General features: G+C 36.3%; 1 protein-coding gene across 2 annotated transcripts in view; it reads left to right on the top strand.

Annotated features, from left to right (window-relative positions):
- COG6 (component of oligomeric golgi complex 6) overlaps window positions 1–27,211 on the top strand; it is a 54,269-nt gene that overhangs the window by 2,423 nt on the left and 24,635 nt on the right. For both annotated transcript variants that reach the window (XM_064408927.1, XM_064408928.1), the window contains exons 4-11: window positions 2,167–2,225; window positions 12,802–12,913; window positions 14,921–15,003; window positions 15,242–15,312; window positions 16,056–16,149; window positions 20,791–20,919; window positions 21,034–21,125; window positions 25,394–25,458. In XM_064408927.1, coding sequence (XP_064264997.1) covers window positions 2,167–2,225; window positions 12,802–12,913; window positions 14,921–15,003; window positions 15,242–15,312; window positions 16,056–16,149; window positions 20,791–20,919; window positions 21,034–21,125; window positions 25,394–25,458 — 705 coding nt within the window. The remainder of the gene's footprint in view (window positions 1–2,166; window positions 2,226–12,801; window positions 12,914–14,920; window positions 15,004–15,241; window positions 15,313–16,055; window positions 16,150–20,790; window positions 20,920–21,033; window positions 21,126–25,393; window positions 25,459–27,211) is intronic.

Below are 27,211 nucleotides of genomic sequence, written 5' to 3'. Positions count from 1 at the left end.
CCTGCAGAGATTTCTTTTACTGTTAAAGTCAGTAGGTAGTTTTGTTCTGTGCCCCATAGGGGGTTTCCTCTAGAGCCCTGTAGAACTCATAACTTGTCTTGATTCAATCCATATTTCCTTTTTATGAATGTAAAGGTAATAAACTCATGAACTAGCTCTCAGATGTGAAATACCCTGGTACTTTATCTGTAGAAGGACAGGAAGACTTGCAGGCATGTGCTCAAGCTGAATAAGAAGACAAAAATGAGCTAAATAGAGCAAATAGAAGAAAGAAAGAGGAGGATTTGGGGCACATAATGCAGAAAAGTGTGCAAAGAGAGCAGTATATTAAGAAAGCAGAACAAATGCAGGACATGAAAGGGAATATATTTGGATAAGCCAAAAAGCTTTTTGGCTTTGTTATTTTGTAAATTTATAATACTATCTGATCCAAACAGTCATATATTGTCACATCTGATTTTAGGACAGTGACTTGATAAATACAGTGGCTGAAAGGGAGAGAAGGAGCAAGTAGTAAAATGGAGTTCAGTGGGATTGAAGTATAATAAAATTGTTAACTAATGTACAGAGGTGGGGAGGAAGGGAAAAATATTTCTGTTTTGGATATACAAGAAACATCAAGTACCAACTTTCTGATTTCTCTAGCATGTCTGGCTCATTTGTGACAGCTACCTGGTTAGGCTAGATGTCAGCTTTTACATTTCATACATAAAGTATTGACAATATCTGGGGTGCATTTGAATGCACTTATGTAAAAAATGGCTTCCTGGTATATCTAGGTAGATTCAGAAAAAATGCTTTTCATTCTTTTCTGCTGTTCTACTGTTGGCATTGTTCATGGTAATCAGTACTTCTGCCCAGAAGGTACTGGAAAGAAAGCAAATTTCCTCTTTTTTTTTTTTTTAATTGAAATTTGCAATTAAGTTTGGCATGAATTGTTACAGTCCTACTTTCACCTATCAAAGCATTCCTGTACCTTTACTGCTTTGCTGTTATAACTAACGTAGTGGCAGATAGAAAGGCTGAAATGAATCAGTGTGTATAGATATTTTTGTTAAACCTCTCGGGGGTCTCAAGACTGGCATCTTCAATTTGGCAAGTTGTAATATGGCTGTCATATCTCATTGAAATTATTCACAGAATGTCTTTATTGCCATTTCCATCTCCTCACTTGCAGTATTATTCTATACTGAATGCATTTTGATGTTAGGATTTTTTTGTTGTTAAATTGTCTCTCTTTTTCTGCATAAGGGATCACTGGTGGCATCCAGTGTGAAGCCAAAAAATCCAGCTGTTCTTTAGCTTTTCACAGAGCAATAACTTCCAGATCTCTTTAACTTCAGTTGCAGCAATCCTTTCAGTTATGCAGTTGCTGTATGATGCAGAATTGTTTCTGTATGGATTCCCTTGCACTGCCATCACTCAATATTTAGGGCTGTGTTGATTTTCCTAACTTAGAATGGTAGAAGCATTTAGATTGGGAAGGACTTCTGAGATCAAGTCCACCCCAGCATTGCCAAGTCCACCGCCATCCCATGTCCCTCAGTGCTACAACTGCACATCTTTTAAGTGCCTCCAGGGATTGTGACTCAGCACCTCCCTGAGCAGCCTGTTCCAATGCCTGACCATCTTTTCAGTGAAGAAATTTTTCCTAATAATTGTCCTTGGTCCATGCAGTTCTGTAAGCTGTTGGACTGTAGAGCAAGACTTGCTTAGACTAGCAGAGCTGTGTTCATCATCTTTTCTAAAAAGTCTGAGTGGACACTGGTACTGGGCAGTTTAGCATCCAGAGCTGTTTGTTTCATTTTTTTATTTTGTGACATCAAATGATTTATAGTTGATGGGCATACAAAATAATCAGAGCTATTACACTAATATTGGTAGTATTTCTCTATTAAACACAAATTAAAAATAAACTGTGTGAATATATGTGTATATTAATATGAAAATATATATGGATAAGGATAAAAATTTATGTATTTTCTGCATGGACATAGGGAGAGTTAATGAATACTTGTTTCAAGAAGGCCTTTTATTTCAAAGAATATGCTCTTTAAATTGCTTATACTCAGAAAGCTTCGAAAGTATTACCTATTTTAAAGATTGTTTAATACAGTTGATATGTTTGTGTTTTTCACATGCTTAACAATTCTAATTGTATTCTAGGCAGCAAAGGAACAAACCCAGGACTTGATTGTAAAAACCACAAAACTCCAGGCAGAAAAGTATGTATACTACCTTATTTAAAAAGTATGTATACTGCCTTATTTATTTGATAGAATTCTCTTTTTGATGTGACTCTGACACTTTGATTTAGGACTTTGGGTTTTTTTTTCAATACTATATGTTTTTAGCTCAGTTGTGCTCTTAGATTATAGCTAAATGATCCAAAAAGATAAGAATGTGTGTTAGTGTGTGTTTCAATAAAATTAGCTTTTTAGGGAAAACAATAATTTACAGTGTAGCACATATGTATGTGCTTTGCCTAAAGTCTGTTGATAATGTAAGTTATATTGTGTCATAACAGATATGGACCAACTCAATTTCCCATCAGTTTGACAGGCTCCTTGTTATTAATGCTTTGTATCCAGTGGAAATCTCTCTCTTTTTCAGGGGCTGTATGAGGGAATGCAAAGTTGGATCCTAACCTACTCTGCCATATTTAAAGGTGACTGTAAAATACAGGAGTGCTGTTTAATGAGCCTAGCACAGACCACTTTTTCCATTGGTTCTCCAGCCTCCTGTGGAAGAAAAGATTTGTATTTTTCGCTTTTCAGTATTTTTATTCCTGAGAAGGGGATAATAGCCAATGGTGGATTCAAGCAGTTTATTGTTTTTTTGCTAGGATGTATGGTTTTACAGCTTCAGGTTTTCTCAGTCTAGAAGAATGAATCACCTTGCTTTATGAGCTTTCTTCAGAAAATTATATACAGTTCACTGAAGGTTAGAAATAATTATTTTACAGCAGTAAGTTTCTATTGGAAATTATGGTTTTGCATTGGTCTCTGTGAGCTTTCAGAATCAGTAGGTTTATGATATGCGCTTCAGTAGAAAATCTGTACGTATTTTAAACATTGAATGTAGAATAACTGCATAAAATGCAGTGCTGTTTCATATAAAGTGAAGGACTTGGTAAAGACATTTAAAGTAAGTGAGCAGAAGTCTTAGCAAATACATCATTTTGAATATGAGTATGTGAAGTAGTAGAACGGAGAAGTGGTCATATATTTGTAGTCTCAAGACAAGGAAAGCTGCTTTGATTCTGAAGGAGAATGGGAGATACCAAGACCAGTCCCAAGAGGTGTATGGTTAACTGGCCTTAAATTCCATTAAAGGAGATTATGCAGACTGTACATCAGTACCTCTTACTTGCACTATAGTTTCCTTAAAAAACTTTCTGGTAATTCCTTTAAAAGACAGAACATCCCCCCTAGTGTGAAAAGGAAAAATGTTTAGGAAGTAATCTGTCCTTCTGAGGGTCTGTGTGATTTTGGAGTGCACATGTGGGAAAAAGTTCGGAAGTTTATTTTTTAAGTATACCATGAAGTACCAATGAGCAGAAGCCAGAAAGTACTTGTGACTTTTGCAGTCTGATAGTTATGGAGATTCATAATACCATTTATTAGCAAAGTTGAATTTTTCCCTGCCTAAACATATTGACAGAAAAATTGTGAAGACTGTTTGGTTCCATTTGGGACATTTTAGTCATTAGTTCTTTCAGCTTGTTAAAGGACTGTTTGTTCTGATGCATTCCTTTGGTTTACATCAGGCATATGAAGAGGCATCTGCTGCCACATGTCAGGGGATTCTTGAACACCTGAAATCTTGCCTCTGAAAAAGCACAGGTCTTAAATTGCTGATGCCTTCAACTTAATGTGACCTTTTTTAGCCAACAAATGAGTAAGTGATGAAGTTGGAAGGACACGGCTTCTCTGTCGTCTGAGGGTTGTCCCAAAATGCTGTCTGGTTGAAATGCAGAGATGAAAACTGGACCTGTTCTTTTACCTTTTTCTATTAGGCTTAGCATTTGTGTGATTTACTTTAGCTGACCATGTTTTTGTAGCTGGAAAAATGTTAGGATTTTATTCAATGATCTGAAACTGAAGGGAGACTGTAAACTTCTAGATGCGTTTCATGTATTAATGTTAACTAAGGATTTAGATTATTTTCCTTTTATTTTCCTTTTTTTGCTGTACTTAAAAAGGAATGGCTGTCTCTGTGGGGGTACTAGGTTTTTTAAGCAGTTTTGTCATTGTATTATCATCTATATAATTAGTTGTAGTTCAGGATGGTTTTCAGTTTTCAAAGCTTCTTACCTGAACTCTTGTTGGTTGTCCTGGTCACTCAGGTTTGTGGTTTGAAGGTAGAACTGCTCGCCATCAGGTAGTCCTGATGAGTGCTTTGGGACTTCCTGTATTGGTGAAATGTGTGACTTTAAGATATCTAGGTAAATATTTGGGACAGAAAATCAGATTTTTGTTTCAGATTTAGGTTAAAACTTAAGGATTCTTGGGTGTTTGCTTGGCAGCATTTTTTTTCTTAGTTTATGAGCTTTACACCTGCTTTGGCATAAATGCTAAATGTAAGGTCTTACTTAGGTAACAAATTTTAAAAGTAATTAATACAACTGCATTTTTATATTTGTGAATATGTCAGAGTTGGTGCATTTATTTGGTCAGTTCGGTTGCTTATTCTGAATTTATTTCTTCAGTGAAGTCTAGTTAAATTACTGCACATTGGAAACAGTTTTCCTTCACACTATTTAAATTATGGTACCTGCTTAGTGTAGGAACTAAGATGATTTCTTTTTCCTTTAAAACTGAGACTTACCATAGCTTAATAGAATCATGTTGTGTGAAATAAAGTAGTCCAGACATCCAACCCATCTCTTCATAACAAAAGGTTAAGTTATTGCTTCTCAGGAACATAGAGTCTTGAATAGAGTGTTCATTTTAATGTATTTAATGACAAACTTCTATAATAAAGAAAAACTGAGTTGGTTAATTTAGACAATTTCGTTTGTTAAAAATCCGCTTCCACTTCAGTTATCTTTGGTAGATTTGTATACTTCTACTTGAGCACACTAATATTGCTTTTAGGTTGCATTAGGTTTTTTATGTATAGTAATGAAGAGATTATTTTGTTTTCAAACAACGATCATCTGTTGTTTATATGCTATTGCTAGTAGGCTGACAGAAAAAGTATCTTGCTCCTTGAAATGAGATTTTAATAATAGCTTCCTCTGACTTGTTGGTTCTCTGGTTCTCTTGTTACATTTGACTCCAGTTTTGTTGGGGTTTTTATTTGTTTTTGGTGTTGGGGTTTTTTTGTTTGGTTGGTGTTGGTTTGGTTTGGGTTTTTTTGGGTTTTTTTTTTTTTATTGGTGTGAGTCTAAAACTTACTTGCAATACTGAACTACTTCACCTTGCATAGAAGACAAGTGTCCCCGACTTCAGTAATTCCCACACCAGAGAAATCATTTGTATAGTTCCAAATACTCTATGCAGAATTCTGGAATCCTGGCTTTGTAGTAATTCTGCCAGCCACTTAATAATAAGATGTTGTGCAAGATGATGTGCTGTTTTTGAGGTTAGCCACAATGTAACAATTGAGAAGAGAGACTAGAAGGTAATACTTATTGCCTTATTGCAATATTAATACTTATAAAATTAAGTAAGAGCAGTTATGTAAGTGTATGTATATGCTCAGGGACTTTGCTGAAAATAGGTCTGCAGAAATACAAAAGCTGTTGAGGACTAGAACTCGTGTTCTAAAAGTAAAAACCACAATGCTCTGAAAACTTATTTCTTGAGTCAAATTACTGCTTCAGAGCTTTTGTGGAGATTATGCACTTGAACACCTTTACAAGCTATCTTATTTTGCTACACTCTCTTTAATTGTGTTCTTAAACAGAGTGAAATTTGTATTTTGGTGTCAGAATCATTGATAGTTATATCAATTACAAAAACAGCCATTTACATACCCCTAGGATTGTTTTACTTTTTAAAATACAATTTAGTATGATTCCCAGACAGGAATGTAAGTGGGTACTTCAGTTTGTTTTAATTGAATCACATTACATTCAGGCTTGATCTCTATTTAAAAAATAACAAAAAACATTCTTGGAATTTAGTCAATTATTTGCCTGTCACCTCTGTGCTCAATACAGCCTTAGAAGTCTTACGAAAAATGTTTGTAAGTGAATGTCTTCTTCAGTATGGTCTCTCATCGTTGTGTCTTGGTGGTGCCTTTTTCCTTTTCTAACAAATATCTTTTTTGTCATAGTCAATTTGGAACTTTTGTAGGAAGTTCAGCACTATTTGTGGCAGGTTAGAGAGGTTTGCTTTTATCCGACTGTGCTAAGAAAAGTGGTGATCTGGTGGTTTGCATTGATGAGATGTATTTCATGTGTTGACCTTTTGAAACTTGTATTTACATTTATTCTCACGAATGTGCTTCATGAGAAAAAGCAGTGAGTGCCTAAACTGAATTATAATTCCATTTGGCAGAGGGTGAAGACTTGAAATTCCGAGGCTCATTTTCTATCCTGATTTGTAGCAAAGTAAAGTGTAGGTGACAAGGTGTAGCAGAGGAATAAATGGATCTGAAAGAAAATTGATCAGCTAAAATGGAGCTGAAAGAAAACAAACAAAACTAACTTGTCACATTCTAGCCATGACCAGCAGAGAACTTGCAAAGCCTTATTTTCTTGCCAGCTTTTCTTCCTGGCAACTCTGTTGAGACATGAAGTGCTCTTGGTCAGTATGAAATGAGGTGTGGTTTTACAGGTCGAGAAACATTCAGCAGAAGTGCAGAATCAGTTACATGGTACCATTTCTGACTGATGTTTGTCTGATCTGCTCTGGGAAGAAAAGCCCTGGAATAGAAGGGCCAGAGAGCTTGTGGTCTTCACTGCAAATTGATTTTGGTTGTATTGTTTTCCTGCTATCTGATTTAGTTCTTCTTTTGCTGCAGCTTAAGCTCATTTGTTTTGATTCTATTCCAGGTGGATGTAGAGAACAGTGCGTCATTTCCATGCCTTTGGCAACATTGTTGAATTTGATAGCAAATTTGAAGCTAGACTAAGCAGGCCCCTTTCCAGTGACTTTATATAGATTTTATAAAAGATAAACTGATAATACCAGATTGTTTGGTATGGAAATATCAAATAGCTCATCTTTACAAGATGAAAAAGGATGTGTTTATTGCAAATAAACTGCTTTTAAACTTAATCTCTGTGCACTACTTAGAAACCATGGATCATGGATCTTAACCATTGCCAAACACTGATTTACCGTGTGTTCGCACATCTATATCTGTATATATCACATGATTTCTGCAAAGCTCTGCATATGAAAGTTTTGTCAAAAATACTCTGTAGATGCATACCCATCATTTAGAGGAAGCCTTACCAGTGTAAAAGTAGAAAATTATTTAATTTCTCAAATTTATTTACAACATGTAAGCTTTTTTATTCTAGTAAGATTTTAATCATTTCAGTGCAGATTTGTTGCTAAAGTTTTGATTTAGCTTTTTCAATTTTTTCCCGTTTATTTTTATCACAGAATGTGTGAGATGGCAGGGCTGCAGCATTGCAGGCTGTGTTCAGATAGGTGTTACAGATGGGAGGGACCTTCTGAGTTCAAGTCCACTCTCCCGCTGCCACCTCTTATTTCCACGATGACTTTGGTAAACTCATCAACTATTCAACACATAACTAGTGCATTATTTTTGTATGTTATGTGTGTTACTATTCATGGAACACTTACCAAAGCTCATTCTTTCCAGTAAAAGCCTTTCCCTGATTTCCAGCCTAATTTTTGGATATAAATTGACTGTTTTTTCATCTTGTCCTTTGTTTTAAAGGCTGCCTTCATCTCCTGTGATAAATTAGTTTTTCCATTTCCATGATCATCCTGCTAGCTGTGGTCTAATGGGAATCCATTGCTCTTGCACACAGATGATAAGGATTGTGATCTGTTTTCCAGATGAGGTCTCACTAAAGCCTTCTTTACTGTTACTGCTATTTTCTTGTATCCTGGAAACATCAGACAATTCACTGGGTTTTTTATGTCTTCCTATTTTTTAAGTAAGGAGAATATTTCATAATAATTCATAATGATGGAATGGGTCACTGAATACCTCCTCACAGTATTTCAGTTTGCTTCAATAAGAGACGTGTTTGACAGATAAAATACAGAACAAAACATTTGTTCTCAGCATTTATAAATGCACTTTTGCACCTCAACTTATTCTTTAGAATGGCTTTCTAATGCTTGTGTGTAACCGTTTTGCTACACAGTCTTGTATATTTGCCTTTCACATGAAAGAAAAATAATTTTGCAGCTTTATACAAGTCTGTTAAAGATGATTGTTATTTACTTATCAGTTAGAAATACTCCATTGTCCTGAGGCTTTAGAAATGTGTTGAATCTTCAGTACCACAAATTGAAAGTAATTTCAGAGTGACTGTTCTGATTCATCCTAAGTAGAAGAAACTAGCAGATTTTTATGCTGTGTATGGTGGCAAGATAAAATTCGGCTTTGGAAAAGTCTGCTTCTTCTCCACCTCATTTTTGAGCTGTCTAGGTGATAATCCTAACAAACAGTGCACATTTGTATTTGGTTCAAGGGAAAAGTGCATGAAGTGCATAGTTTCCCAGCCTTTTGAGTTCTCTTGCAAAAGAATTCTGTCTCCCTGGTAACGATTAAAACTGGGGAAATTACTCTTTGTTGGAATGCTGTTCTTTGCCCAAGTTCTAAATTCTACCAACACTTGGCACTTCCCCTTTTGCATCAATACAGGGTTCCCATAAGCTGTTAGTTTCGTTCATTTATGCAGGATTAGCTGTGTTAAAGGAAAAAAAAAATTGGGGTAACAACGTGGTGTGGCCTTTCCTCAGCTGTACTGCACTTCTTAGAGTTTAGAAATTATTATATCTACAGAAAGGCCAGTGGGTCCTGAAGTGTCCAGTTGTCTGCACGCAGGTACTGACTGCTGTGGGTTATATGTAAGCCAGCCTTACACTGGCTTTTGTTGTTACCTGCATGGTGTTTTGTTAGGCACTTACTTTAGTGAAATGATTGTAGTAGCCTTGAGTGACATTTTAATCCATTGCCCTGCCTTAGTAAGATAGATTAAATTCTAGTTAAATATCTGTTAGCTTGTATGTGAGGAAATTAATACATAAATAAATATATATGGAAAAAAATTAATACAGATCTGAGTTTATTGGTCTCACTGCCAGGCAAAGATCAAAGGTATGTACAATTTACATATTTTGTTCCTGATCCATCGTCTAGGATATGGGTCTCTTTCTTGTGTAGATTGATAATGAAGGCAACTTTGTCAGTCATCTCAAGAACTGGCTAACCCGGATTCTGAAACTGAGTAGCTCTTTGAAATCCTGGGTGCTTTTTTTTTGTAAAGAGCCCAACAGAAACAGCTTTATCAAAATTCAGACACATGCTTTTGTTTAGGAGAGATGTTTGTCACCACTTCCCAATCACCAGCTTGGGAAAAGTGAATGAAACATTGCTGCCACCTTGAGGTTGTTATTTTCTGAGTACAGCGTGAAGCTTAGTTTGCACAGTGTACTACAGTTTAATGTATTGACTCTATATTGTAAAAGTTAATTATTAGGAGTGTATGGAGTCCATCAGTGTGCATCAGGCCTTAGCCCAAGACACAACCAGGGATGGGAATGGCTTTAAAGCACAGGGTTTGATCAAACCTTGTTCTCCATAGCAGCAAAATTGGAGGCAGGATTGTAGAGAGTGAGGACTTGCAGAAGGAGAGAGATTGATTAGCAAGATTATTCTTTTTTTGTAAAGAAGGAGTAAAACAGGGCACAGGCTTCCAGGACTGACTCATGAGCATGCTGTTTGGACAGTTCCTGACTCTGTTCCTTGTTCTACTGCAGCCCTACTTCCACCTGAAAACTGAGAAAACCATTATGCCCAATATACTACACTTCTTAAAATCAGACCTCCTCCCATCCTCAGTTTGATGGAAGTATAGATTCAAAAAATCTGAAGAGAAAATAATAATAAATGGAGATCTTCTGTAAGAGCAGTTTAAAGTTTATGCACTCAGGAGATACACAGGCTCAAAGAACAGAGAAGTTTCTCCGCATCCGTCTGCACCTCTCTCTGGAAGATTTTAATTGAAACCAAAGAAGACCTTGCATTTGCCTTCTCTCATCTCTGTTACCTTCCTTCTCTTATCTAAATCCAGTCTGTTTTCAGCTTTGTGGATTTATATTAAATTGAGAGTTCCATCCCAAGAGGAGAGACTTGGAGCAGCTATTGAAGTTAATTCACTAATTTACATTTTCTGTTGTTTAAACGAAATGCAGTGGTGGTGATGTGGCATTAGACTTGCTCAGCAAAGTGTGAAACAGGAATGCTTTGTTGAAAGCAGCCTCATTGTGTTAAAATTTAAGTGTCCTTAGCTCATTTTCAATTTGAGTAGCCATCTTGATGCCTCTAGGGTTTCCTTGAGTCACAGTATTTATAATTTTGATTAGTAGTAGTAGTTGTAATTAGTACTTGACAATTGAAATGAGCTCTTCTTATGCTCCAGAGGAGTTCTGGAGTGTAGTTTTTGTGAGAGTTTTGTAGCAGCAGTGAGGTCAGTGCCTTTTGCCTGTGACAGCTCCTGGTGCTGGCACACCCCAGTCCCTTAAAAACTGAATTAGAAAATACATGTAATCCACCCCCAAGAAGTAAGAACTGCTGGATTCTTTCCTGTCAGATTTGTTCCCTGATCTAATTCACTACATGATGCTATAAACAGTTGTCCTGGCACAGTGGGAAGGTCGGTACAGGTCAGGGATGAGCAGGGATGGCTGAGGCAGCCTGAGTAGCATGGCTTACACATCACTGCATTGAGTATATTAGTGCAGAGCAGACCTGCCCCATCTTTCATCTGTGTTGTGAGAATTTCATAGTTACCCTCAGAACATCTCTCACAGGCTTAAATACTGATTTTAAAATACTCGTTTGTTAATATCTTCTTGTCTGTTTCTTGTATGTTCTGTAGACCACTTGTCTTTTTGCCTCTTACAGCATGACTTGTTCTCTTCAGATTTCACCACATAAATCTTCTTGCTGAAAATTTACTGAATTTGTTCAAAATGGTCTTGTTCCATTCCCCTTCCATTGTGTTGGAAAGTACCAGGATTTTTCATGGATGCGTCTGCCTGTAGAGTTGGTTAAAATGATCCTCCATCAATCTTGTTCCTTTCCTGAGAAACATTTGGCTCCATGAAGACCCAAAATTTGGAATTGTAGAGTTTACTTAGAGAAAATGAAATAGTTTTATTTCAAGCGTTGCAAAACTGTCAATGTAAAAACAAAATAATTATATTTGCCTAGGACCCCAGTGAAACCTGAATTACCAATTAAAGATGTGGTATTAAAGCATATGGGTTTTTGGTTTTCCTTTTTGATTAGGTCTCTTTTGTGTAACTTAGAAGTATTGGCTTACTTTCCTCTTTGATTTTCATAGATTTTACTGTTAAAGTACTGTTGGATTTTGTATTACTCTCCCTCTCATTTTCAGTGTGCTAGAGCACTGACAATTGCAAAACATTTAATCTGATCTCTGAAAGATTTTGTGGAACTGCAAGGTGGGAAAGTCATCCATATCTACAGAAGGGAAGCCAGTTTTCCATAATTAGTAGCTGAATGAAGTTTGGACACTAGTTGGGTAAATAAGTGAGAGCTTTCTTTTAATGCTTTGATGTTGCAAGGAAATTTAATTCTACAGTATATAGAAGTATACTTACCTGTCTTACCACCCTGTAACAACAGTGTATTTGTCTTGTAGTAATTATATCACATTGAAAGATGAAATTATCTTAAAGGAATTGAGCTTTATTCTTCTGCAAATAACTAATTGGTGCCTTCTCAATGTCCTGAAAAAGCAGTTTCTTTATTTTCAGGAATACTGTGTGCTCAAACCACAGTTAGAGCAAATTTTCTGTTGCTACAGCAATCCCAGTCCATTCCATTTGGGTCCTTCTGTGGTTGTAAGGCATGTGACAAAACATATGCAGGAAAATGCTGCCCATGAGATGGTGTTTGCACATTGCATCCTAGCTGTGTTTATTTCAGGAACAAGAGAATTTGCTATTGCATTTTGATTGTTTGTGACATTAGTAAATTGATATCCCAACTGTATGGTGTTACAAAGAAATGGATCTGGTCTGCAGAAAAGTAGATTAGTCTAAGGTTAATTTTGTAATTTTGGATGCTATAGGCTTTTCCTTTCTTTGGAGAATTTGAAAGGTAATAACTGCAATTGTTACAAATGTGCAAGCACAAAGTATCTGGAGATAACTTATGATACAAATGCTAAAGAAATATTATTTAATGGATCTGGTCTCCAGAAAAGTGATTAATCTAAGGTTAATTTTGTAATTTTGGATGCTATAGGCTTTTCCTTTCCTTGGAGAATTTGAATGGTAATAACTGCAATTGTTAAAAATGTGCAAGCACAAAGTATCTGGAGATAACTTATGATACAAATGCTGAAGAAATATTATTTTAAAGTACTTTGTAATTTTCAAATGTGTTAAAATAACTCTATATTGTCTTTACTGAAAAATCTGTGTAAGCTTAATAGAAAGTCTCATGTGAAAAAGCAACTCAAGTGTTTGATGGCAAGAATATGCTATTATAATTTATAATACCAGTTTCTGATGCTGGTTGTATTTTTGCAGATATAAATATGAAAAATAAGTCTTCAAGATAAGCATAAAAAGCTAATATCCTCCACACTTTGTTTTATTACAGTCAGAGATTAGAAATGAAAGCACAAGTTGCAGATGCATTCATAGCAAAATTCCAGCTGACACCGGATGAAATGAATCTGCTTCGAGGCACAAAAGATGAGCCAATTACCGAGGTAACTCAATGAGCATTAAAATCTTCACCCTGAACTAAAATGTAGAAATGCCCTAACTGAATTGTACATGAGATATTATTTTTGGTTTGCAATTTAATTTTTATGGAGAAATGTACCTTTTAAGAGAATGGTGAATTTATGATGAGTTTGAAATGTGTGATGAAAAATTCCAGTAAAGAGACAGGAAACCAACATTAAATTCTAGTTTGTGTAATGATGTAATGAGTTTGAGGTAAATGAGCTCTCATGTAATCAGTTTGAGGCAAAGTAGTTCTCATATGGTTCTACACTTCAAAAAGACCTTTATGAAGTCTGAATTTTCAGTGAAGATAGTTTAAAACTTCGTGACACTCAAAGCAAATGAGAAGCTTGCAGCTCTCTAGTACTGCCACTGTGCACATGTGTGTACATTTTGCATATTCATGAATATAGGTATTCAGTGACTTGGGACAATATGATCTGAGGCTTTCCCTCAATGTTATTCGGTTGCTAAGTATATTAGGTGCTGATTCACTTCAGCCACCTTCCAAAACAAGTTTTGGGATATGTTATGGTTTGAATAAGAAGACACAGTAAAAGGAAACTTGTTCTACAGTAAAAGCAAACTGAATAATGAAAGAATTGAGTATACTGAGTAGACTGAATAGACACTGTAGTTGCATGGAAAGCTTCATGTAATGTATCAGCAGGTAGTCCAGATTTATCTATTTCTCACTGGTATCCTGTTTGCAGTTAAAGCACTATTAAAAACATGGAACTGATAACCATAAACAGTGCTAATGAAAGCATAAATGGAATGTGCTAAATAATTATGCTCTTGAGTAATTGCTGTATGCTTTTGTACCACTATTGCCATGAAAGAACATTCAAGTTTCTAGAAAGCACCCATTGCAGGGAGCAATGACAGCAACACTGTGCCAGTTACTGCGTGATTGGTTTGCAGCCAGCAAGGGCTCGTCTTTTTGATACTTCTTCTAAAATATGTGCAGAAGTAAACGAGATAAAACAGTTCTTCTGCTTTAGTTGGTGGTGTTCATGAACATCGTGTGTGTGCATTTCTGCTATGACAGAGTCAAACCAGTGTGCTTAAAACACCTTTAGTCAGACCTGTGGTTTGGAAATTTTCTTTTATCCCAAAGGAAGAGTGCTTTGGGTTTTTATAAACATGGTCTTTAAGACAGTTGATGTAAGGCAGTAGATTAAATTGCTGGCCTCTTGTACTTAGAATATATCTATTTTTATGTGACTTGAACCAGAATGAACTTTGCTGAGCAAACTCTGTTCAAATCACAAAAGATTTAACAGTTGTATCTGAAATACCTGGTCTTCTCCAAGGCATTTGAAATATGTCTTCATGAGAAGGTCTGTTTGAAAATGTTACTGGCTTTCCATTTGCACTCAAACTAATAAAGTAACCTTTTCAGCCATATGTACTTGTCTTCTAGGCTTTGGGTTTGTTTTTTTTTTTTTCCACTGCTGCTGTTGAGTTACTCCACAGAGAAAGGTTATTCTGGAAAACCTTGGTCTAGTCAATTGCAAATGGGTTTTTTTCAATTTTTTTTTTTTAAGAATAGTTATTTCAACCTGTAATCATTGTACTTTACAATGTTTCATTTTGCTCCTTAGTTTCTAACAGTAACGGGAAACAGTGATGTAATGCATAGCAGTGTCCTCAAAATCTCCCTAGGGTTACCTAATGGATGTGAAACACACATACTTCACAGCTTGACAATACAGGTTACAAATACATCTTTAGTGCTTTTTTTTTTTTTTCTTTTGTGAGTGAAAAGTTTGATACAACGGGAAACTAAAAAATCCTAAGGCTCTTAAGATGGAATGAAAGTTAAGTGGCAAAGGTGGGGTGTGAATATTAAAAGCAGCTTTTGCAACACAGATCTGCAAGAAACTTAGGAGTGGAATTGAAAGAGGGAGTATAGAGTGCTAGAGATTTGAATAGAAATTACGGCTTTTACACACTGCTTGTATTTTGTTTTTGAATTTATTTAGGATTTTTTCAAGGCTTTGGGACGAGTAAAACAAATTCATGATGATGTCAAGATTCTCCTCCGAACAAATCAACAAAGGGCAGGGTGAGTCCTATTTAAATGAGTGGAAGAGAACCATTTACAGTTAAAAGCAGAAGTTCAAGCAAGGTCTCATTCTTTGCTTTATATGACAGAATATATACAGAAATGTATAGAATATTTCACCAAAAAAATTTTAAATACTCAAAATTTTAATAATGGTATGTTTAATTTGACTTGCACATGCCCTTGCTAATACTGCCTAAAATAGTATTTGAAAATAAACTTTTTATTTGTCTTGTAGCTTGGAAATTATGGAACAGATGGCTTTACTGCAAGAGACGTCTTATGAACGACTTTACAGATGGACTCAAAGTAGGACTAAGAATGTTTTTATGTTTATGCTTATTATTATGATGATTTCTATAATTTCTTAATGTGGATTGAATTTAGCAGAAACCCCTTCCAATATATATTAACACTTTGGTTTACTTCTTAGGGAACCAAACTGCTAATTGTCAAGTCTCTCATTTTTTGGGTCAATTTCATTATTATAAAAGTGGATTATTCATTAACTGTTCTTCACTGACTGCTGAAACCTCACATAGTAATTGTGATTTTACCCTTACGAAAAGTCATAATTTTTCTGTCAATGTTTGATTTAGTTTATGTGATTTCCACATTCTTGCCTGGACTATAAAAGATTATATAATTATTTTGATGAGAGAAAAAAATACCAGAACCAAATGGCAAAATAAACAGCTTGCTTAACTAGTTGCTCCATTTTTTCTTAATAGTTTACCTGAAATGCAGTAAATAGTTACAAAAGAGCCCAATAAAAAATTCTGAAGGTTGAGTGAGTCAACATTGGTATGTGGGCATGAAGAGATAGTAAGCTTCCTTTAATCATTTTTATTGTTGAAATTGGTGATGGACATGCATTTTACAGTACTGCTTGCAGGGGAATTTAATTGTATTAACACTAACTAGCCCAGGTAGCATATTCTGAAGTCTTCAAAATTAAAAGCCTTTGAGTTTTTAACTCATTTTCTTGTTTGACAGCTTGTATAAAATTTATTGCAGGGTAAAGAATGTGCTTTTGTGTTGCTATTTTATAGATGAATGCAGGACATTGACACAAGAATCATGTGACATTTCTCCAGTTCTCGCTCAAGCCATGGAAGCCTTACAAGACAGACCTGTCTTGTACAAGTAAGTGTTTGCTATTATCTCTAACAGAAGCTAGTATTTTGAGCTTATAAAACTTAAAGATGGGCATGAATTACAGTGCCAAGACTGGTGGTACTTTGGTCCTGTGCCAAATTCAAAACTACCCAGAAACTTAAGTTATAAAAAATGATATTTTGACTGTTTTAAATTTCAGAAGTCTTTTTGACGTAATTACGATACAGGAAATGTCATTGGACTTTTCTAACTTACAGGTTTCTAATTAAAGTAAAATGTCAGACTGTTTTTATTTAAATGAATTGTGTATTTCTGTGCTCTCATTCTAGGATTTTTCTGAAGTAAAGAAATCCTGCTCAAAACATGTGATTGCGTCTTTTTAAGTCCTCAAAGTAAAAAATTGGTAAAGGCTAATTAGCTCTTACTGAAGTGCCTGTGGTAGTAAGAATGTCTTCCATTATGAGTTATACAGTAATCTATTAAAAAATCCTACATATGGACCTCTAAAGTGTAGAGATATTTATATATGTATATCTGTGTAAAGTACTACTGTTCTTATTCTGAATTTGCTGTTGTTGAAGTAGATGAAATGGTACTTAGGAGAATGAACCAGCAGGTGGCACTGTAAGAACTGTTTATTGGGGTGACCATCCCTCCATCCCTGAAGAGTTATTTACACTTCTTTGGGTTTTGGGCTTTTGGTTTTCGTTCAACTTTTTTTTTTTTTTTCAATGCATTCATCACATTTTGCAACCATTGAAAATTAATTTCAGCCACAGGTATCCAGGGCAGCAGGGTAACAGGCAGCCTTTCAAAGACTACCCCTGTCTTCAGGAGTGTCAGTGTGAAGGTGTAGGTACATGATGCTGTAAAGCTCCATGGAACCCTTCACAGGAAAGATGCATAGGGCATGTGGACCTGAAAAATGCTGTCAGTGTTAGAGAGAAAGCTCAGGTCTGGACATGCTCAGTCAGCTCTCTGGTTAACGTGAGGGAGAAGTGGTGTCACTTGACCTCCCCAGCTGTTAGAGTACTTCAGGCCATAGCTGGGAATTGGAGTCCTTTCTTGCTTGCTTCTCTCCCCTACACCCTCTTTTACAGCTGCAAAAGATCAGTCACTATGCTGTTCACAACATTTTATGGGGTTCCTTTTAGATACAGTTTTATTTTCTGTAATAACAACTTTGAAATATGATGCTTTGAAACTTCATAAAATCATTGTTATGCTTTCATAGTTCAAGGAAAGAAAATCCCATCTTGTGTATAAATCCACTGCTGGCCAGTTTAAAATGAATCTGCAGAAGAGAATTTTTTTTCTGACACTTCTGTCACAAACAACAGTAATAGTATTAATGTTACAGTATTAACAAAGACAGAATTTGATTGGTAAGACCTTTCCTCTTCCAAAAGGGCAAAAAACCCCTATTACTGTAGATGATGCAGACACGTGTCTCTCATCATAGATTATCAAGCTTAATTACTTACTACAGCATATTATCAAAATTGCAGTAGTGATGCTTTACATTTTAAATCTCAAGATTTAATTTATTCCTTTCCAAAAATTTTTGTATACCTTTAAGTAACAAATTGCTGAGTTCATAATATAGAAGCTAGGTCACAGAAGAAAGCAATTTTAAATAGTTTTTTTGTGTATTAACACTGTTGTGAGAACTAAACACTTTTCCTCCAGATCACTGTCATTGCATCTGATAAAGATTGTGATTCGATTGGGTGAAAGTGAATCTGATGGAGAAGGGCAAGAGTTTAGAACCAAATCTACAAATTCTTGTTTCTTTATATTGGTTTACTAACTAAAAGTGTCGAAAGGACTGCACTGTGGAATTTTTGGAACTACAGTCAGTAGGGGATGTAAAATAAACATTTCAGATTGTTTTTCACTTCCTGGCTCTAACAGAAAAATTGAGAACTGTTTCCTAGAAAATGCATGCAGATATAGCTGAAAGCAGTGTTCCTCTTCCGTCATCCACTCAGGTTTACAAAGGTGGTTTTTTTTTTTCTCTTTCCCCAGTGATCATTACTGTATATTTTAAACATTAAAGCTGGGTTGAAAAAAATCCAATGTTTTCTTCTCTGAACATGAGTATGTATAATAACATAGTAGTAAATACTGTGTTCTTGTGTAAATAATAGTTATTGCTGAATTTTTTAACATGCAGGATTTTGTAATGGTTATACCCTGTTCTAGTGAGAGCAAAAGGAAAATTAGTAGTTTCCTTTTTAAAACAAAATTATTGTTATTGAATGCTGTTTTCAGAACTAATAATGATCACAAGATCTGTTTCACTGCTGTACATTCAATGATCTATTGTATAGCTGTTTGTTGGGGAGGAAAAAAAAGGCTAACTGGTTTCTACAGATTTGAGATTTTTCACTCCAGTTCTGCTCCTTCTAGACAGTGGATAGTTGTCAGATGCTAGATGCTATAATTACTGCAGATATTTACTCTTCAACTTAACAGGCACATTGTATAAGGAAAAAAGCTTCACCAGAAATTTCCAGATTCTTCAGTGTGCTCTTTTCTTTTAATCCCAATATTATAATTGGGATTAAAAAGAAAAAAACTGAAGGTTCCCTCTGACTTTATATAGCAGAGTAGAAATCTAATTGAACTTAATGTTGAACATTTTTGAAACCATATATTATTTTCTTTTAAATTTTGTTCTCTACCTCTATTAAATGTGAATGCATTGCTTATTAAATGCAGACTTAAATAAGTCAGAGAATGACATTCTTTTTATTAATATTATTTTATATGTATATTCCTCTGCTGGGTGTCATTGGTAAGTGACTATGTTCACTCTTTGACAATTTTCAGTTACATTGGAAAATAATCTAGAATGTTTATTTTTGTCTATTTTCTTTCTCTCCGTTGTAGTTTGTGTGTTGTTCAAAATGCTTAAATTGGTTTTTAAAAAAAATAGAAGTGTTCTCTGGCTTGCAAATATAACTGGAATGTTACCAGTGTTCATTTCCCATCGTTCACTTGCTTTCATGCTTCAATGCCAGCAGAAAGGTAGCCCACTCCAGAAATGAGCCATGTGTAAGTTATTGGCATCTCCTCTACCACCAGCAAGCCATTTGAGATAACGCATTCTGGGCTGTAATTGTTCATCCATTAAATATCTAGCTAAGATTGCTTTGATTAAAGTCAGTGAACAACCATAAAATGAGTATAAGTCTCTTCCTACTAGTCATGTGGTAGCCTAGAAGGAATAACCCTTGTGCTGCAGTGCAATAAAATGCTGCTTTGTCAATCAGCTGGACCATATGCAAACAGGAGTCCCAAACCTGTCCAAGATGCTTATGTGTACAAAAATTAAAAAGCTGAGTTTTCATTTATTTATTTCTGGGGGTGAGGGAATGGGAGGGGCAAGGAAGAGTTCTCTTTAGTACCTGTTCTGAGGAGTCAAGAAAATCACAGAGCATGCTGAGTTGGAAGATAGCCACAAGTATGATGAAGTCCAGCTCCTGGCTCTGCAAAGCACCATCCCCAGGAGTGACACTGTGTGCCTGAGATCATTGTCCAAACACTTCCTGAACCCTGTCAGGCTTGATGCTGTGATCAGTTCTTCTGGGGAGCCTCTTCCAGTGCCCAGCCATGCTCTGGGTGAAGAACTTTTTAATATCCAACCAAAACCTCGCCTGACACAGCTTCAGGCCATTCTCTCAGGTCCTGTCACTGGTCACCACAGAAAAGTGATCAGTGCCTGCCTCTTCCCTTCCCCTCATGAGGAGGTTGTAACTGCAGTGAGATCTCCCCTCAGTCTCCTCCAGGCTGAACAGACCAAGTGACCTCAGCCACTCTTCACGCAGCTTCCCCTCAAGGCCCTTCACCACCCTCATTGCCCTCCTTTGAACACTCTAGCATCTTAATGTCTTGTTTATATTGTGGCATCCAAAACTGCCCCCAGCACTTGAAGTGAGGCAGCCCCAGTGCAGAGCAGAGTGGGACAATCCCTTCCCTTGCCCAGCTGGTGATGCTGTGCCTGGTGCCCCCCAGGGCCCTGCAGAAGCAGTCACTTCATTTTCTTCTCTGGCTCCCTTTTTTTTCTTCAGTAATAGTAACCTGATCCTGGCAAGACTATGGCCTCTGCCAATGCTCCTGTATAGGAAACACAGTGCCAAGTACTTCTTTCAGTCTATTTTGCAATGGTATCAGAGGAGGCACACTAGAAAAACTGTTCAAATTCAGTAGAAAATCCCCACAAATAATAATCTGGCAGGTAATTGATTTTGCCTGGAAACTAAGAGCTATCCAACCAAGAAAGAAGAAGAGGACAGCGTGTGTATATATATATATATATATATATATATATATATGTGTGTGTGTGTGTGTGTATAAGACTATATATTGCAGCACCTGTCTGCAATATCAGAAGTCTTGTCTCATCCTACACATTTGCTCTAGAGCAGACAGGCAGGTGACAACATAAAATTTGTCTTCTCCTGTTTATCAGATGTACCATAGGCAGAGCAGGATGATATGAATTCCGGCATCATCACGTGGTTTTGAATGCTTTATAGTTGAAGCATTGATGCAAGATTTCTAGAACTATAAAAATGTTTACTTGTATTAGCTGAGGCTGAACTAATCAACTGTGATAAGATAGACTGGGTTTTTTAACCTGTTTTTGTGTTTCAATAACAGATACACGTTGGATGAGTTTGGGACAGCTAGAAGGAGTGCTGTGGTCCGTGGCTTTATAGATGCTCTTACTAGAGGAGGTCTGGGCGGTACTCCCCGCCCTATTGAAATGCACTCTCATGATCCTCTGAGGTACAGTAACAACAAGAATGTATACGAAATAATCTTTTGTTGTTGTTGTTGGCATTTTGAATTCCTGACACCAATAAACCACTAATTTACACAGAAATTTCTGTCTTTGTGTAGGTATGTAGGAGACATGCTGGCCTGGTTGCATCAAGCTACAGCTTCTGAAAAAGAACATTTAGAAGCTATGTTAAAGCTTGTGACTATTCAAGGTAGTACTGGTTTTAAGATATAAATTGTGAAGTGATAGTAAGTCTGTGATAAGTAAGAAAGTGTGATTAATTTCTTAGGCTGAGCTTCAGTTACAAGTCTGAGTTTAAATTTTCCTAAAAGCAATCTCAGAATAGCTGGTGGTTGCATTCTACCAAAAGGCCTGTAACAAAAGAAGACTATTTGAAAATGCACTCATTTTATTTTACTGTACTTACAATAGATTTACATTAAATTTACAAAGGGACATTTTAGGGTGTAGTTGAGAGTTCAGAAATTGTTTGCAATTTATATGAAAGCATGTCTCTTTGAAAACATTACATCTTATGTTGAGGATTTTCATTATGCCTTTGTTCTTTTGTTTAGTTTTTGTTTTTTAAAAATAGAATTCCTTGTTTCTCTAAGCCTCTTTGTTCTACAAGGAAAATGGAATTTTCATCTATCATTTAACATCATTCCATATTTATGGAGGTTGACATAGGCCACTCACAAATAGGTGAAGATTTTAAAAACAAAACTCTCCTTCAATTCAGAACTGCAGATTCTCGTGCTTGGTCTTCAGCCCCTTTGCTTTGTTTTCAGTAGATTGGACCTATATTTTTAAGACTTTTATCCTGTAGAAGTTATAGTATGATGTGCCACCATAGTTTCAGAGGAATATATTTTTTATAAATTAAGCATGTGTACTTAATTGTAACAAACTTATTGTAAGAACTTAAATGTGATCAGTATCTGGTGAGCTCTTCTGATTGTATGTCTCAATCCTACTCTGGGTTTTAAAGTGAATATGTATTCTGATTTGCCTTACTGCTGTAAGTATTAATTGCCTTTCCTAATTAATAGTATGTGAGAAAAGGAGGCTGTTTAGGAACTGTTGTAAATCAAATTGGAGGAATGCTGGTTTTTAAGCACAGTTACAGTGTACTGTGGAAGTGAATTCAATACTGTTTGCTGACAGTATTTCAGGGAGACAGGAAAGCAGGCCTCATGATGGTTTTATGGTAGAGAAAAAGGCATGGCAGTGCTTTGTAGATGACTGACCAATGGGGAGCCCTTCAAGAAAAGCTGGGCCTGTGGAGCAAGTAAATGTGTCTGGTTCTGCTGTGGGCTGGACTTCTGTTGCTGTGCTTTGTTCTGAAATTCTCCCACTTCTTTGTGTAGTGCTTTGCTTAACTATGAAGTTCTTTGACCTCCTGACAGGATGTTGGGCTGAGATGATATGAACATGGAATGAGATATATTTAGAGCATTTCAGCCGCAGAGCAAGATACCTGATAATACAGAGAATATAAATATTTGGGGGAGAGATTTTCAACAACAAAAAAAAAATCACCAGGATAAAACCTTTTTCTGGGAAGACTGGTATAAACAAGAGATTCAGTAGTTCAGTCTGAAGGAAAATATGTTTTCCAAAGCTCTCCAGGAGTGGGTCTGCTATCACTGTTGCACAGTTTTCAAGAAATATATGTTCCTTTCATACTGGAAGCAACAAACTGGGAGCTTGGGAGGTGCTGTCTGTAACTATTCCTCTGTGTCTTGGGAAAAAATTTTTTTGGTGGTAAAGATAGTGATGTGATAAGGGTCTGTAAGACAAAACAGTACTTAATAGCATACCACTAGATTTAACAAGAAACAGGTATGGGCAGTGCAACCCCAAAGTACCCTGAGATTATATATTCTTTATAAATTTAGGTCCTGAGTTGGTAGTTAGGACAATATCTATGGTACTGAAAAACTCAAGCTCAATTTTCTCTGCTGGTGTGCAGTCTTTAGGTGTCTGGCTGTGCAGGCTAGAGTTAAAATTGAGTTAATTTCATGTAGCCATTTAACAAATCGACATCATTTAGAAATAAGGACAGAGATTTGCATCTTCAGAGTGCAGTGCTTCCTAACAAAATTTGAGATCTAATGTAAGCATTTCTGGAGACTTTGATCACCAACTGGGATTTTTTTCCATTCCCCTATAGAGGGAGCCCAAGGAGCTGCATAGATAAAACACCTACCTGGCTGTCTGAAGTTAGGTCAGTCAGATGTTTTCATTTCAATTTCAGCTTGAGTAGTTTTTTGCAGATGGAACCACTTCTTTTATTTTCCTTCAGGTGTGCCTGTACTGAGTTCAGATTTCTGTTTAAATTCTCATGTAAGTTCTTTGTACTTTCAGGTCTGTGGAGAGTGTGGTAAATCACAGCTGTACAAAAATTTCTCTTCTCAAAAAACAACAACAACAAAAAAAGCCACTTGTATACCTGTTCATGGGTATGGTCCCACTGGATGAAGAATTGTATATGTGGCACTTCTTTTTTTGAGGAATGTTTCCATCCCAGTTTTTACTTTAAAGTGACCAAACTATGTAGCCCATAAGCAGAGCGTGCAAGGATTGTTTTTAAAAAGTTTTAAAATATTAAGTTTGCAAAAATTAGCTGTTTCAGATTAATCTGACCAAAAATGCTATTAAATATTTAAGTGCTGAAAACATTCAGAAAAGTTCAGCTCTTTTGCTGGACAAGCATAAAGCATCTGGTTTTCCTCTTCAGAGTTTAGGTATTCTGTAGCTAGCAGGAGCCTCCCAGTCATAGAAAATCTTCTCCTTGCAAGGAATGGAGAATTGCAGGCATTTTAAGAGATGCAGTCGAAACCCATTTTTTGTGGAGTTACAGGAACCCAGATGGAGAACAGAAGCTAAACAAAGTCCAAAAAAGATCTCTCCTTTTATAGAAGGATACTCAGAGAAAAATTATATGTGGTGTAGCAAGGAGTTGGAAGTGTATCTTCAGTTATGAGCTGTATTCTAAAAGTTATTTTGGACGTTTGAGAATTGTTTATTGTGTAAGTCTTTTATGTCAAACTTGCACCACTTATGTAACCCATTCTGCTGGAAGATTTCACTGCTTTTGGAATCCAGATATTCTAATTGGACATGAAAATACATGCAAAGGCACAAGCATGTGGTGTCTCAAAATTTTTATTCCATGTCCTTTGGTATTCGAACTTGTATATTTTTTGAGCTAAAATTTTCATACCAAACAACTTGTTTTTCAGTCAATCTGGTCTAGATACACTATTGCAAATATGTGCTAGGTACTTGTTACATTGATGAGCAGTACAAGTGTGACTGTTCCTACTAAAAAATGTGTAAATTGCTAAGGTCTGAGAGCTAGCCATTACGTAAAAGAGCATGCACGCTGTGGTTTTTAATCTTGCTTTTTGCCTTGATATCAATACTCAAGTATATAAGTGTATTTTTATTACCTTACCAGTTCGGTATGTTGAAATTCTTACAGCCACCACACTGAATTCAGTTGTTACGGTTTATATGGCTTTTCATGTAACTTGGTGTAAAGAGGCATTGGCACAGATCTCTGATCTTTCATTATTTTTACTCTCCGAGGTAATCTGTCTCAGTCTGAAATAAGCAAAATATAGCTTCGGGTCACCTGATTTCTGTCACATGTCACAGTCAGTTTGTTTACTTTCATTGCATGGGTCCCATCTGAAGATGAACTCCTGTTGACAAGTTTTAAATTAGAATTAAAGTATTGCTTTCTCCATAAATCTGTTCTGAGTTGTTACTGAAGTGAGAGCTTGAAGATCTGTTGCTTTCAGTTTGATTGATTTATGACAGCAGTGGTTGCCATGCAACAATTCATTTGTGTTTCGTGATAAGATAGGGCAATATTCTCCTTTGTACATCGTTCTGTGAAAGATGAGTTTCAATTGCTGCTGGGGAGGAAGCGTTTGCCAGCGCTGCACACGCAGCAGTGTGGAGGTACACATGTCACTTCATTAGTAACAGCGCCACGAGCTCGTCAGTAAGCAGCACTGACAGACACGTGTGTTTGCCAGTCAGGCCTTTCAGATGGGGGCTACTGCTGCTCCTTGGGCGTCTCACCAGCCTGGTTGTTTTTTGGGTGTTTTTCTAGTTTAATTTCATGAAGTGCTAATACTGAGCCTTACTGAGATAGCTTCTTGCTAAATCATTTATTCTTCCCCTTGCTGCTTCTACCTCAAATTCCCACACACTGTGTTGCCCTAGGAAGCAAATGCATAGCAAAAGGTAATGACTCCAGGACTGTTTTGCCATGCAGCTATTTCTTAATGGTTAGATTGGGGGTACAGTGGAGGTGTGAACTAGTCGTGTGGAGAAAAGAACACACAGTTCATAATGGTTTTTATGGAAGAGTACCTCCTACATTTGTTTATTTGTTTTATAGTCTTGAAGAAAAGAGAATTACATTTGCATAATCTTAGCATGTGTTTGCATTAACTATAGGTGTGGAAGAAAATATTCAAGAAGTAGTTGGGCACATCACAGAAGGTGTCTGCAGGCCTCTGAAGGTGAAGTATTTTGTTTTCCGTAGCACTCTAAATACAAAAGCTGTTCTGTCATGTTTTTTCAGAACTTGTGCTCCCATCTCTTCAGTGTATTTTCATTGCCCTTGGTTAAGAATTAGATTGTTGACTTCTGAAGGATTTTTTCTCAAATTAAAGATTTCTTTCTTCAAAGATATCTGGTTTATAATAGTCATATAATGAGGGATACTAGGATGCTAAATTAGAGTCTTGATTTTGGTTTACTTTTCCTCTGTTGAGGAGTGCTGATGTATAAAATTACAGCTTTGTGATAAGTGTATGGGAATAGCTGTAGTGGGTTAAATGAAAAATCAATGTAATTCACTAACCTGTTTTTCATAGTGATCATTTTGCTTAGGGAAGAGTGTACAGGTTGTGCAGTTGTGTCATTCTTCCATAGGATAGTTTCCTTGCCTGTTTGTTAATATACTAAGGACTTACTGAGCCATAACTTCTTTGTATATAATAGATCTCAATAGATGTTTTCTTGCATGAACATGTCAAATTGGTATAAACTGATGATATTCACAACGTATCTTTCAGGAGGGAAGTGAACATTTCAGCTTTTGTGTGAAAAGCCAGTTCCTTTTGTTGTTTATGGGGTTTGTTTGTTTGTTTGTTTTGGTGTTTTGGTTTTTTTGGATTTGTTTTAATAACTCCTGCTCTTGTATTTTAAAGACACCATGAAAAATTGTTTCCTGATTACCGTCTTTATGCTACTGCAGATTTTCGTATTTGTCACATCTTTCTATACTTGTCTTTTTTTCAAACTACAGCCACAGTAAGTTTAGGGAACACATGTGATAGAAATCATTAATGATGATCCATCAAATGATTGACTGACTTGTCTGTTGTATGTGCTTCACATAAGTACTGAGGTAATCAAAGTGATGAAGCTGATACCAATTATTGCCTGACTGTGCAGTGTATAAATCCAGGTGGTTTTAAAGCAAAATCTACTGTGCCTAAATATGATTATAATAAATTTCTCTTAGAATTCTGTAGCTATAACAACCATACCCAGTTGACAAATACTCAGTCTCAAATGTGAACAGCTAGTTTTTGGATACTATACATAAGTTTCTGCTAGGAAAAGAATAAGGTCTGGAGAGAGGTAAAAATCAGAGGTGCCTTTTAGAAAGTCACAGAATTACAAAAGAATTGAGATTAGAAAGGACATCCGGAGGTCACTTGGTCCAAACTCCCAGCTCAGGCAGGGCCACCTAGAGCTGGTTGCCCAGGACTGTGTCCTAGTGACTTTTAAATACTTCCAAGGATGCAGGCTCCACAGCCTTGCTGGGCAACATATGCCAGTGCTCAGCCACCTGCCTTGCACAGTGAAAAAAAAGTATTCCCTGATGTTCAGACAGAATCTGTTGTATTTCAGTTTTGTGCTTGTTGCCACAGAATTATGATTATCCTTCACAACCTTTCTGGTTTTGATCTGTTGGAAGACATCTGTCCTAATAGACACACAATCACCACAGCTTTGTTTTTTTGGAATATATTTCAAAACTTTCTGTGCTCTTGAATCAGTTCTGTTAATACTGAATGCTGACGTTTGAGTTCAGTATTTCTGTGCATTCTAAGTGATTAGGAATGAAATCAAACTCCTGTGTAAGTCAGAGGAAGTTTTGGTCTTGATCTGAGTGCTCGTGATTTTTATAGTTAAGTGCACGGTAACTTTAATTTCAGTTGCCAAACTCTACACTTATGTGCTGCTAGTATCTTTAGAAAT

Source organism: Passer domesticus, chromosome 2, assembly GCF_036417665.1.
Source record: "Passer domesticus isolate bPasDom1 chromosome 2, bPasDom1.hap1, whole genome shotgun sequence".
NCBI lineage: Eukaryota > Metazoa > Chordata > Aves > Passeriformes > Passeridae > Passer > Passer domesticus.
The sequence above is the reverse complement of the archived record's forward strand: the minus strand, read 5'-3'. Positions and strand labels throughout refer to the sequence as shown.